Raw genomic sequence first — 12,677 nt, 5'->3', positions numbered from 1 at the left:
GTGTGTGTGTGTGTGTGTCCTAGACGGCTAGATATGCTTAGTTTGTGTATTTACCTGCCTTTCACACATTCTGTATATCGAGTTAGATATGCACTTGTGTTGCGTATTTGACAATCTACTGGGCATGACACCGCATCCTACCAAATTCAATGACCGCGCCCATGCATCAGACGCGCCTACCTCCGGTGTTGCAGTGCTAGATGTTTCCCCTGGTTACAAGTTTCCCAGCACACATGTCACTAGTGTTTGTGTGCCCCCGTTAATACACCAGTAAATATAGTTGTTGTTCTTCACACACACACACACACACACACACACACACACACACACACACACACACACACACACACACACACACACACACACACACACACACACACACACACACACACACACACACACACACACACACACACACACACACACACACACACACACACACACACACACACACACACACACAAACAAATGGCCAAATGTCAAGCTCTCCACGTCATTCGTGAATGACGTCAACCCTAAGGTCAGTTGCGGAGATAGCTCCCCCTGCCTCTAGAGACAGGGCCTCCATGCGCTATGTGGAGGCTTAGGGCCAGCGCTACATTCCACCTGGAGCTTGGCCAGAGTCGTCCAAGGGCAATAACTATGTGGCGCAGCTTTGGGACTGGACACCAAGGCCCACAAGTACCCGTCTGCTGCATGATGTACTGCCAAGCCAGCGGTCATGTCACACACACACACATACACACACACACACACACACACACACACACACACACACACACACACACACACACACACACACACACACACACACACACACACACACACACACACACACACACACAGCACACAGCTAGTACTAATTGATTAAATATTATCTAGCTAGAGAACAATATACGTACATGCTTACAATTTAATTAACCAATGTAAACATGACGCAACTATAAAAATGTGTCCAGCATCGTCGTCAAATTCTCCGCCGGATAATGACGACAAGGAGAGGTCTGGCTACGTGAGTCTAGTAAACACGCAAGACGTAGAAAATACAATTCACGTAGATGGTGTGGAAGCATGTATCTTGGTCGACAACCAGATCTAACTGTTACCGGTGTTACAGTGATATGTGTTTCCCCGCACACATATCCCTAGTGTTTCGTGTGTCCCCCCGCAGTGGGCCGCACACATATCACTGGACTGTCTACATCAAAGACACGGCAAGAGCGCATGCTCCAACCATTCAAAATTGGCGCGCGATGGATAAGAAACAATATGAGAGACTGGTCGCGTATATTGTAAATGGAGAGTATCCTGACGGACTAACAAATCAGGGAAGTTTGTACTGAGTATGTAGTATGTAGTACAGTACAGTACACTTATCGCTACTTTAACATAGATCAAATATGATATGCATTTACTACACATTTGCCAAGCATGTAGGCCGCTAGTAAATGTATTATAATCTCTTTACTTCACAAACTTACACCATACTCAACCACTTGTAAATAAAAAGAAAGCCCTCTGTTTGTCTGTCTGTCTGTCTGTCTGTCTGTCCGTCCGTCTGTCTGTCTGTCTGTACGTCTGTCTGTCTGTCTGTCTGTCTGTCTGTCTGTCTGTCTGTATGTATGTATGTATGTATGTATGTATGTATGTATGTATGTATGTATTTCTGTCTGTCTGTATGTCTGTTAATGACTTTGTTGTTCGCAAGGACCAATTTGTATTTTTAAAATCCTAGCATATGTGCAAGTAGAGTCTGTACGAGAATAAATTTTCTGTCTGTCTGTCTGTCTGTCAATGTAAAACGGCAAGACAGGTTGGCGGATCGCTCTCAAAATTCTACCGACGGGGGTAAATTTTGACGGAAAACAACATGGATATATGATTTTGACATCCAACTCAATAGGGTCCCCATTGAGGCTAGCCTCCATTCGCGCGCGAATTTCTTTACAACGACGTATCGGATCTCCACCAAATTTTAAATACCTTTTTTTCCTGGCCTCGGACGGTACGCACGGAGAGTGTCGTTTATTACCGGCGACGTCGTTAGAAGCAAAACATTTTTGACTATATCCGGGTTTATATTAAAAATACGCATCTACTCGTTTGCACGTGTACGCGCGTTGAATAGTTGCCACGTTCGCTACACCTGTTTTCTAAAACGGCAGCAACGTCTTCGAACTGACGACGTCTAACAGGATCGTCGAAATGGCGTTGTCATAGAGACGTGGAACCAATTATCCGGGAGTTTGTGTTGTCTCCATTCAGTTTCCAAGAATGCCACGCAGCAAATCAATGCCAAGCAGCTGACTCGCCACCATATCTAGTAGACAGACAAGATTAGAAATATAACCATAGCTCCGCGTTGTAATTGGCCGCGATTTCATGCATCTCAGAAATCTCTCTACTTTTGTATGTACAAGTTTCACTAACCTTGTTATCTAGGAAGGACCGGATACTTAGCACGTCAAATCACTTTCTCTTGAAATCAAAGTGTTGCATGCGCAGCTGCAGTACGCCAAATTCACTATAGACATCAGAACGAAGACGTGATAATGCTGCCGCTCTCACTGTGGGAATTTGTGCTGCTATCCCTCTACTGGAGCCACACCGCTTGCCTACCGACTGTCCCCAATCTTACCAGCGATGCGTCGTCTCTGTCGTTGGTGACGTCTGTGGCACGGCCGGGCGCTCAGTTTCTTCCATCAACCGGAAAACTTCTCGACGTTCTCCTCCTCAACAGTTCGCATCTTACAGGTCACTTCATCTCGCACTCCGGCGTTTCGCTTTACTTCTCGTCGACCAGCAGCGGTAGCTTGCACGTGCGTCGTTCCGACGGCAGCACAATCATCGAGCACGACTTCCTAGCATCAAGCAGACGCATTCACTTTGCAAAGATGGGAGATCACCATTTCGTGTACGACACGCAAGCAGACGGTAAGACGTACAAACTAACGTCACGCAGTCGATCGAAAAAAGAAATCCGTGAGAGATACGACGCCAGACGAGAACATAATCATACGTCCAATGAAAAGGAAATGGCAGACGCATTTCATCAATTGTCGCTAGATCCGCACGCTCGTTTGCTCGCCAAGCTGTCACAAGCTCTAGGTGAGTTCGGAATCTACGGCTACAAATCTCCAGCTTCGCTTCCTCTTCACGCTACTGCCCTATCTGTTTGGCGTCAGTCGCCAACCAACGAAACTGAGAAAATGGCGGATCTAGAATCGTTTGAGCAACGGATGCAAAAAGGCAATCTCATGGTTTCTCGCCAACAGCGTAGATGGCTGTTTGCACCGTTGGTGCAAAGAATACTCGAACCGGCTAATAGAGTAGCACGATCGTGTCGATCCCTGGAAGACGATCATCACAATGATGCTTGTCTGGGAATGTGTGGTGGAAACTGCAACTGTTGGATATGGGTGTGCGGAAACTGCTGCTGGAACAGGGGATGTTACGAGCATGACGTATGCTGTAGGGGAACGGGTACGGTGTCTTGTTACCTTCCCATTGGCTTCAGCTGCGATGGTTACTGGCAATACCCTTCCTGCTTCTGAGCGTAACTACGTGAGCACAGTGATTGACCATGAATTTTTCTTTAGCGTGTAGTACAGATTGTGTAAATGTCGAGAAGTTACAAGTGGGTAGAGTCCAGGCATGTGTGAGACGGAGTCACTAGGTCTAGCATCTATCTGTACCAGTGGCGTAGCTACCACTGTTCACAGGTTGCACGTAACTCCTCCCCCCCAGGCTAGCAATTTATTTTCGATCATCTGGCAGCTCTCGACAGAGCCGCGTGATACTTGCGCTCAGTTTGGGATTGATTCCGAGGCCACACATATGTTGCTCGCGTGTCAAAAAGAATTCGCGTCATGCCGTGTCATGTACATGGCTCTGCTCGCGGACAAACCCTCGACCATCCAGACATGCACACGTGGCCATAGATTTCAATTTCTCCCAGATGTCTTCCGCATCTCAGCTTCCGTGTAGGAAGCAGACATTATTGAGCATACAATACTGTAAAATGATTGGCATTGAGTTAGTGGCTATTAATTTATATCCTGTGCACTAACATTGAGCAATGTGTGTGTGTGTGTGTGTGTGTGTGTGTGTGTGTGCGTGCGTTTGTGCGTGTGTGTGTGTGTGTGTGTGTGTGTGTGTGTGTGTGTGTGTGTGTGTGTGTACGTGTAATATTCTAATGTACTTACATACATTATTTTTTGTTCGAGATTTGTGAACCCCCCTCCCCTTAGTGCAGCCGAGCTACGCCACTGTGTACAGTCTTAGTAGATAAAAAAACCGCCTAGAATTGATGACGTAAAGATGCTACTGACGTTAGCGCGTCGCTCCAAATTAGAAGCGAGAATTTGTGCACGCACTAGAGCTTTTTTCGTTTAGATCTCGAATAAGTGACCCGGTAACTGCACGTGCCATTTATGTTTGAGCACGTGCAATGCAACATAATCCGGGTTACTTATAATTGACCTCCCCAGGCCCAAAATAAATTTGCAAGCATCTGGGTAGGTCACGGCTTCCCAGATTCCATGTGGTCTTCATTTGCACAATTAATTAGCTAGACTAACTAACACAATCTACGTCATCTAGATTACCAACACTTGATACAAACCTTGTTCGTTACTAAGTTCAAGCTGACTTACATTAATGCGTACTTCTGTCAGCTCGCCTGCTGTACCGTACACAAGTAGCCTCGACACTAGGGCCTCCCTTTGCTTTTGGTGGTCCGACCGCGCGAGGGTAGCAACGGGATTGTATCACGTGGTACGCTATTTAGATCCGGGTACTTTGCATGGTTAAACCACGCCCTTGCTCGCGTGCCCAGCAAACTCTTGAGTCTGCGTGGCGCGCTCTTCTAATAGAATCGATCACTTCGTGTTCGTGTCTGTCGAGCTATTTTGCTAAACAATAAGTAACATACTTTGACTCACTAGGAACCGTTCCGCGACCTCTGTAATCCTAATAACTTAGTGACATTCTGCGACATAACTACAAGCGATGATTTGAAGACTTGCTGCATTTTTAATAGAAAAAGTTAGTTTAGCGCCAAAAATGTCAAGTAGAGCAAATTTAGCGTCGCCTTGATAGAAATTTATTGTTAGGTGTTTGGAAGTGCGAGGCATTGCTGTCGTCTCACGTGACCCACAGTCATGTCCGAAGTTCATCACATCGAGGAGTTGATCAGGCTCGAATTCGAAGTGAGAGGAATTATCGAAGACCTCAAAGTGTGCCGAGGCCCGCGAGAGCGGCTGACGCGACTGAACGCGGCGGCGAGAGAGAAAATGAAGAAAGTGAACGGCAAGTGTAAGGTATGCACACGAACACATTGATTTCAAAAGAGTTTAAACATTTTAGGCCACAATTTTGTATGTTTGTACTTTATTCTGGTTGTGATTTTTAATTAAAAGGTTATAGTTAATATCAATTATATGTTAATATTGATATTTACTGTTTATAATATACTGTTTTGTTAATATCAACATTATGTATTATTATATTTCTTGGTACATTGTATTACACATGCACACACACACTCACACACACACACACACACACACGCACGTGCACACACACACACAACACGCACGTGCACACACACACAACACACATGCACGTGCACACACACACATACACACACACCACACACCACACGCACACACACACACACACACACACACACACACACACACACACACACACACACACACACACACACACAGACACACACACAGACACAAGGTCTTGTGAGCATCAACTGATGTTTCGAACTCATTACAGTCGACGAACAGAGTGATTGTGTATTGCAAGTGTAGAGCACATGTTATATCGTGCATTACTTTCTATAGGCTACGTGCACTCTCCGCAGTCACTGGACAACATGGAAAATTTCTAGCTATACACCTCCGCATCAGGGTCCAGTCCTTATTAGAATGTGAGGGTGGTGACCATATATATACAATTATGTAGTTTAATTTAGAGACACACACACACACAATCTAACCAACAGTAAAGATCACTAAAAGCACTCAAGCGCTCTGTTAGGATGAAACACCAATTCGGAGATTGTGGCACACGTCCTGTGGTCTGGACTAATACTAATACTCAAACATGACGTTTTCGTGTGCTCAATGCTGGTTATTCTGATTAGGTTATAACTGATTAAATAATTAATATATTTCTGGAGCTCGTCAAGTGAGCCATGCATGGTGGAGATCAAGCTGAGTTGTGCACCACATCATACATAATTGAATTTAGTCACGTGACGTAATTACATTTCTTAGCGCGCGTTATGCCAAATCAATAAAGAATTGTTTCAGTCATTCTTGCGATCGGGTGTCTATAAAGCTACTAAATTACTAAACTATTGATCACTGAAATACTATCCAGGGGTGGGTGGGGAATAATTTGCATGCATGCAGGATATGAGAGAGTGACGTACAATTAAGTGGTGGGTTTGTGTAGCTGTTGGAACGAATTGCTATAGAACAAGATGGTGTCGAAGATCAGAAAAGAATAGAAGCGACGCTGCTCACACACAAGGAAGAAGCTAGCAAGTATATCGAAGTCACTTGTCCGTCTGTTTGTCCAGCTGTCTGTTCATTGGTCTGTATGTATGTATGTATTATTTATGTGTCTGTCTGTTGTCTGTCTTTCTGTGTGTGCGCGCGCGTGTGTGTGTGTGTGTGTGTGTGTGTCTGTCTGTCTGTCTGTCTGTCTCTTTGCCTGTCTGTGTGTGTGTGTTTGTGTGTGTGTGTGTGTGTGTGTGTGTGTGTGTCTGTCTGTCTGTCTTTCTGTCTGTTTGTGTGTGTGTGTGTCTGTTTATCTTTTGGTCTGTCTTCCTGTCTGTCTGTGTGTTTGTGTGTGTGTGTGTGTGTGTGTGTGTGTGTGTGTGTGTGTGTGTGTGGTGTGTGTGTGTGTGTGTGTGTGTGTGTGTGTCTGTCTGTGTGTCTGTCTGTGTGTCTGTCTGTGTGTCGTGTCTGTCTGTGTGTGTGTCTGTGTGTGTGTCTGTGTTTGTGTCTGTGTTTGTGTGTCTGTCTGTCTGTGTTTGTGTGTCTGTCTGTCTTTCTGTCTGTCTGTCTGTCAACTGTATCACCACGGGCACAATATCTAACATAACCATACAACAATTGTCATCCAGTTGTATTTATTATTCTGTTGTACTGTAGTACTGACAACTCTCTCTTGTTGAGGTTGCAGATTCAGCTTCGTAAGGCAACTCTGATATGTGAGGAAGCTGTTCAGAAAGCAGAACGAGACATTTTGTTGGATGCTGGAAGCAAGGAAGAGAGGGAATCAGAGTTGCGGCATCGAAGTCGAGACAGTCTTGTTCACTCGGCCAATAATGTCACAGAAAACCTTGTGCACATACGGGAAATGATGGCAACAAGTCTTGATCAGTCAGAAACAACGACAGAAGTCTTAGGTAAGTACTGGGATTGTTATAACATTAGAACAGAATCACAGATACAGCAAACAGACAGACAGACAGACAGATCATTATCATACTGGAGGATGCACTTGGGCAGGAAGAGACTGGAAGACATGAACAGTGCAAATGGAGTAGTCGACCACGCATTGGGCTTAATAGCCAAGTAGATAGAGATACACAAAATAGGGCACCAACAGAATGGCAGAGATGCATGTATAAGTTGGAACAAGGAATGGATTGTGGGCATTTGTAACATAAATAGATAAATTATAAATAACTAACTAGCAGCAAACAGACAGACAGAGACAGACAGACAGACAAAAGGGACAGACAGAGACAGACAAATGGGACAGAGAGACAGACAGACAGACAAATGGGACAGACAGAGACAGTGTTAGTAAATGATAAATATTTAATACGTATAGATAATAAAAATAAATAATTAATACATATAAATAATAAAAATAAATAATTATAAGTAATAATAACAATAGATGATGATAAGAATAAATAATCAATATATAAATAAATAATAAATAAGTATAAATAAAAAATCAATAATGTAAATAAATAATAAATAGTAAATAAGTATAAGAAATCAATAAATCAATAAATAGTAATTAAGTAAATAAATATATAAATAATAAATAGTAAAAAAGTATAAATAAAAAACAATAAATGAATGAATAAATAAATAAATAGTAAATAATAAAGTACAAATAAATAATAAATAAGCATAAATAAAAAAAATCAATATATAAATAAATAATAAATAATAAATAAGTAAATAATAAGTAGTAAATAAATAATAAATAATAAATAAATAATAAATAATAAAAATTAGTAAATAATAATTAATAATAGACGAGCTATAAATAAATCTATGTTTTACCTAGTCATGCTGCATCTGCATTCACATCCTAATCTCTATTTTTCTAGCCGGATCTTCTAAGACCGTGTCACATGCTCACGAGGAGTTGAAGACATTCAGCAGCACGGTCGGTACGAGTCGCATTCTCGTCAACAAATACAATCGCCGCGAATTCACTGACCGCCTCCTCATCTTTGTTGGTTTATTACTCTTCTCTTCTACTGTCATATTCGTCGTTACGAGACGTTTATTCCCGTCCATGTTTCAATAGCTTTATAAGAAAGAGATAGCACAGGATACAGCTGTCTGTATCCGCTCAACACAAACTATGCGAAATGTACAAAAATAGATTCGGGCGCTCTACACTCGATGAGCGCCACACAATGCTACTTCGTGTCAATCGCTTTTCTAGACGGAGATTTGTATATCGCTCGCTTGTAGCTGTTTCGTTCGTATGAGTGGCGTGTCATTGACTGCCGACTCGGAGTGACTGTTGCCTCGTCGTCTGAGAGAGTTGTGTTTGACGAGTTTGCTGTGCCCACGGAGTCCAGACCGCTTTTGGCGGTGATTGGATCTCTGTTGCTGCCATCGAGTTCCATTGCCCCAACGTAGCCTCGGTATCTGCGTGCCTCGTATTCTAAGTACGAGAGTTTCTCCTGCCAATCGAGCATTTTGCGTTTTGCTCCTCTTCCGTACGGCTTTGAGCTTCGGTGTTCGATCAGCTCGTCGACCGCCTGCTGGTCCTTCTCGTGGTGCAACTGTAGTTGCTCTAAGGGTTTCAACTGAGACGGATGACGAGGCAGGACGGGTCGTTGGAAGTGTTTGCTTGAGCCGATTGGTGCCGGAAGAGGAGGAGACGAGTAGAGGGCGGCGGCCAAGTTGATGGCTTGCATCCAAGCGATCATGTCGGCTGGGTCTTGTGCTTGGAACAGATACACTTTCCAATCGCTCGTCGTAAATCGTAGGACTCCACTGCGTTTGGTATAGTCCATGGCGACCGTCGCATAAGCGTGAGTGACGGGAAGTGCCGAGCTCACGTCGTCGCTGTGACTTCCCTTCGCCGATCTCTTATTCAAGTAGAGAAGAAAGCCTTTCAAGACTGCATGGCATTCTTTCCACGATCGCTTGCCAAGCCCCGATTTCTTGCTTAGAGACTCCATGATGCATTTTTTCCTTATGATTCCCTCGCGAAATACTTTGGCATTTTTATCCAATTCGACTTCGACAAACGTTCCAGCCAGCGTCACCTTCTGTTCGCCATCGTCTCCTTCGCTTGTTATACTTACAACCGATTTCTTTGGACTTCGACCCGGTTTCCTCCTCGGTGTTTGAGTCTCTAGGAAATCCTTCTCTTCGCTCTTTGCCCATTCCAGTGCCTCGGACTTGATGCCGTGATACACGATCTTGAGGTAATCGCGAGGGAAGTCCCCGCTGTCACACATTCCAGTTAAATTCTCCACAAAATCATCAAACGACATCCTCTTCCCAATCATATTCTCATCATGTAAATCGGTATTGAGCAACAACAGCGAACACGCAAGCGTGTGTACGGCCTCCTTCGATCCGATACCCAATTTGGGATTACACTGATGGAAACGACGCGAAAAATGCTCAATGATTCTCTCTCTCTGAAACGTCTCACCGGTGAGACAAAACCCAGACACAAACTTTCGAAGTGCCTGATCCAGTGAATCACATGAAAAATCAAAATATCTCAAATACTCCTCAGCAACTTGATATCCGAAATGCGTCTTCTTGCTCAACTCGGCGGCAACCTGAGACTTCTGGTAGCCATCAAGACTATATAAACGTCTAGCAAGACCGGCCGGTGTCTCATCTGTCGGCTCCGCCTCGCAATGAGTTTTCCCGCTTGTGTCGTGTTCGACGATAACGTTGGGCGTCTCGGGTTGAGTCATCCTCTCCGAAGCGTGACTGACAACCGACCCATTCATTCCCTCATTCATCGCTTCCGGTTGTGATCTCCGCGCGCTGCCATCGGCTCTCTCACTCGAATCGACCGGGCGCGGCACGTCTGACTCAGCGTCGACGCGGGAGTCCGTCTGCACGTCTGCAATGCCGACGCCATCACGTGATCTCACCTCTCTGTCTCTTTCGCCGTCGGCGTCTGGTGGTCCCGACTGAAGGCCTCCTTCGTTCGACGAACTAGCAGCCGTGCTATCCGCATGTTCGGACATCGTTACGGCCGCTGATAGAGAGAGAAACGACGAACGGCGCGACGGAAGAGAGAACGAGATGAAGCAACAAGTTAGGGTGTGGACTCACGTGATGTCCTCGGATGTCCAGATCACATGGACGCGACTTAGTATACTGTAGTAATGCAGAGTAAAAAGTCTGCAAGACACTTCTTAATTAAACAGTTAAACAGTTCATATTAATTAATTGATAATTTATCTCGACTAGCATCAACATCCTGATGTCAGCCCAACAGTCTAGTAAATAGGTTTCCATCTAATATACCATAGGGTTTACATTACACAACATCAACTCACTGTACATCGAAGCTCGACAAAAATAAAACTATAATGTCAACAATACATTCCATACCAATTAATTTTAAAATCCAATTCTATCATCAACCATCCTTGATACATAGACATTAGTTTGCTGGCGGCTTTGGTTTGATGGGAGGTGGAGGCTTTGCGGACGGGAGAGAAGGAAGCTGAGATGATGGTGCAGGAGGACGGTTGGGAACAGGCCTCGGATTGGGAGGCCTATCTGGAGGGTTATTCTTCTCTGATGTTCTAGGCCTTGTGGGTGGCCTCGGTGCTGATGGAGGAGCAGGTGGTGGAAAAGACGGTTTCACGACTACCGGTTTGGTGGAGACATTGGCAGTCGGTTTGTTGGCCGGGCAGGAAGGTGCAGTCCTAAAGTTACCGTTGTCAACTTGAACGTGCACCACTCTTCTGTTTGCACTGTTGTTGCGAGTTGTGCTACACATACACATGACAACAATCAGTGTCGCTCCATACAAGACTAAGAAACAGAGAGCAAGCCCATTCGGCGACCACGAAACCTAACAGTCTGAGTATCTGGTATCTCTCATCGATCTCAGCTTGCTCCCAGTAATGAAGTCATTGTGTGTGGTGTGGTGAGTGTGTGTGTGTGTGTGTGTGTGTGTGTGTGTGTGTGTGTGTGTGTGTGTGTGTGTGTGTGTGTGTGTGTGTGTGTGTGTGTGATGTCTGTCTGTCTGTCTGTCTATCTATCTGTGTCTGTCTGTGGTGTGTGTGTGTGCAGGTGTGTGCAGGTGTGTGTGCGTGCGTGTGTGTGTGTGTGTGCGTGTGTGTGTGTGTGTGTGTGTGTGTGTGTGTGTGTGTGTGATGTCCGTCTGTCTGTGTTTGTCTGTCTGTCTGTATATCTATCTGTGTGTCTGTCTGTGGTGTGTGTGCATGTGCATGTGCGTGTGTGTGTGTGCACGTGGTGTGTGTGCACATGTGTGTGTGTGTGTGTGTGTGTGTGTGTGTGTGTGTGTGTGTGTGTGTGTGTGTGTGTGGTGTGTGTCCGTCTGTCTGTGTTTGTCTGTTTGTCTGTCTGTGTGTGTGCAGGTGGTGTGTGTGTGTGTGTGTGCACACGTGGTGTGTGTGTGTGTGTGCACACGTGGTGTGTGTGTGTGTGTGTGTGTGTGTGTGTGTGTGCACGTGTGTGTGTGTGTGTGTGTGTGTGTGTGTGTGTGTGTGTGGTGTGTGTCCGTCTGTCTGTGTTTGTCTGTTTGTCTGTCTGCACGTGGTGTGTGTGTGTGTGTGTGTGCACGTGTGTGTGTGTGTGTGTGTGTGTGTGTGTGTGTGTGTGTGTGTGTGTGTGTGTGTGTGTGTGTGTGTGTGTGTGTGTGGTGTGTCCGTCTGTCTGTGTTTGTCTGTTTGTCTGTCTGTCTATCTATCTGTCTGTCTATCTGTCTGTGTGTGTGTGTGTGTGTGTGTGTGTGTGTGTGTGTGTGTGTGTGTGTGTGTGTGTGTGTGTGTGTGTGTGTGTGTGTGTGTGTGTGTACAGCTGCACGGCCAACACTTTTTGGCAACAGCAAGGGAATATTGAATACCCTTATCTTGTTGACTCAGACTGTACATGTACAATGATCCATGTATGTTCCTAGTAGTATCACAAATCTGACCCCTCGGAGTGTCTAAATTGAATGACATTACATCCAACCATTGGTCACCAATTCATAACAGAATGGGATGCCATCTGTCTTGTCCTCGTGATCGCCTTCAGTTCTATGCACTCATTTCAATTGCAGCCTCAACTGTTGACACTCTGACCTACCCGTATCCATGTACCATTCTTGCCAAAGGAATGTTTAGTTATGAAATAATGCCAAGTAATGTAAAACCGTTGAAGGACATGAGGCCACCT

General features: G+C 44.9%; 4 protein-coding genes across 4 annotated transcripts in view; 2 read left to right on the top strand and 2 right to left on the bottom strand.

The window, feature by feature from the left end:
- Window positions 1-2,552: 2,552 nt before the first annotated feature.
- LOC134195439 (uncharacterized) lies at window positions 2,553-3,655 on the top strand. Its single transcript, XM_062664464.1, has one exon. The coding sequence runs from the start codon at window positions 2,553-2,555 to the stop codon at window positions 3,552-3,554; it is 1,002 nt and encodes a 333-aa protein (XP_062520448.1). The 3' UTR covers window positions 3,555-3,655.
- Window positions 3,656-5,145: 1,490 nt separating this feature from the next.
- On the top strand, window positions 5,146-8,725 carry LOC134197059 (vesicle transport protein SEC20-like). The gene is made up of 4 exons (XM_062666303.1): window positions 5,146-5,321; window positions 6,475-6,566; window positions 7,203-7,435; window positions 8,381-8,725. The coding sequence occupies exons 1-4, from the start codon at window positions 5,163-5,165 to the stop codon at window positions 8,581-8,583; spliced, it is 687 nt and encodes a 228-aa protein (XP_062522287.1). The 5' UTR covers window positions 5,146-5,162; the 3' UTR covers window positions 8,584-8,725.
- On the bottom strand, window positions 8,498-10,644 carry LOC134197049 (PH and SEC7 domain-containing protein 3-like). Its single transcript, XM_062666293.1, has one exon. The coding sequence runs from the start codon at window positions 10,505-10,507 to the stop codon at window positions 8,699-8,701; it is 1,809 nt and encodes a 602-aa protein (XP_062522277.1). The 5' UTR covers window positions 10,508-10,644; the 3' UTR covers window positions 8,498-8,698.
- A 117-nt stretch (window positions 10,645-10,761) lies between these two features.
- Window positions 10,762-12,677, bottom strand: part of LOC134197041 (disintegrin and metalloproteinase domain-containing protein 12-like) — a 16,440-nt gene continuing 14,524 nt past the window's right edge. Inside the window, exon 26 of the mRNA XM_062666282.1 lies at window positions 10,762-11,263. Within this exon, the coding sequence (XP_062522266.1) occupies window positions 10,930-11,263 (334 nt within the window). The 3' untranslated portion in view covers window positions 10,762-10,929. The remainder of the gene's footprint in view (window positions 11,264-12,677) is intronic.

Source organism: Corticium candelabrum, chromosome 1 (genome assembly GCF_963422355.1).
Source record: "Corticium candelabrum chromosome 1, ooCorCand1.1, whole genome shotgun sequence".
Taxonomy (NCBI): domain Eukaryota; kingdom Metazoa; phylum Porifera; class Homoscleromorpha; order Homosclerophorida; family Plakinidae; genus Corticium; species Corticium candelabrum.
The sequence above is the reverse complement of the archived record's forward strand: the minus strand, read 5'-3'. Positions and strand labels throughout refer to the sequence as shown.

Excerpts from the sequence above, each read along its gene's own strand:
- LOC134195439 (XM_062664464.1), top strand. The coding sequence starts at position 2,553 with ATGCTGCCGCTCTCACTGTGGGAATTTGTGCTGCTATCCCTCTACTGG.
- LOC134197059 (XM_062666303.1), top strand. The coding sequence starts at position 5,163 with ATGTCCGAAGTTCATCACATCGAGGAGTTGATCAGGCTCGAATTCGAA. Across the intron at positions 6,567-7,202 it reads CACAAGGAAGAAGCTAGCAA|GTTGCAGATTCAGCTTCGTA; the intron begins GTATATCGAAGT and ends TCTCTTGTTGAG. Across the intron at positions 7,436-8,380 it reads AACAACGACAGAAGTCTTAG|CCGGATCTTCTAAGACCGTG; the intron begins GTAAGTACTGGG and ends CTATTTTTCTAG.
- LOC134197049 (XM_062666293.1), bottom strand. The coding sequence starts at position 10,507 with ATGTCCGAACATGCGGATAGCACGGCTGCTAGTTCGTCGAACGAAGGA.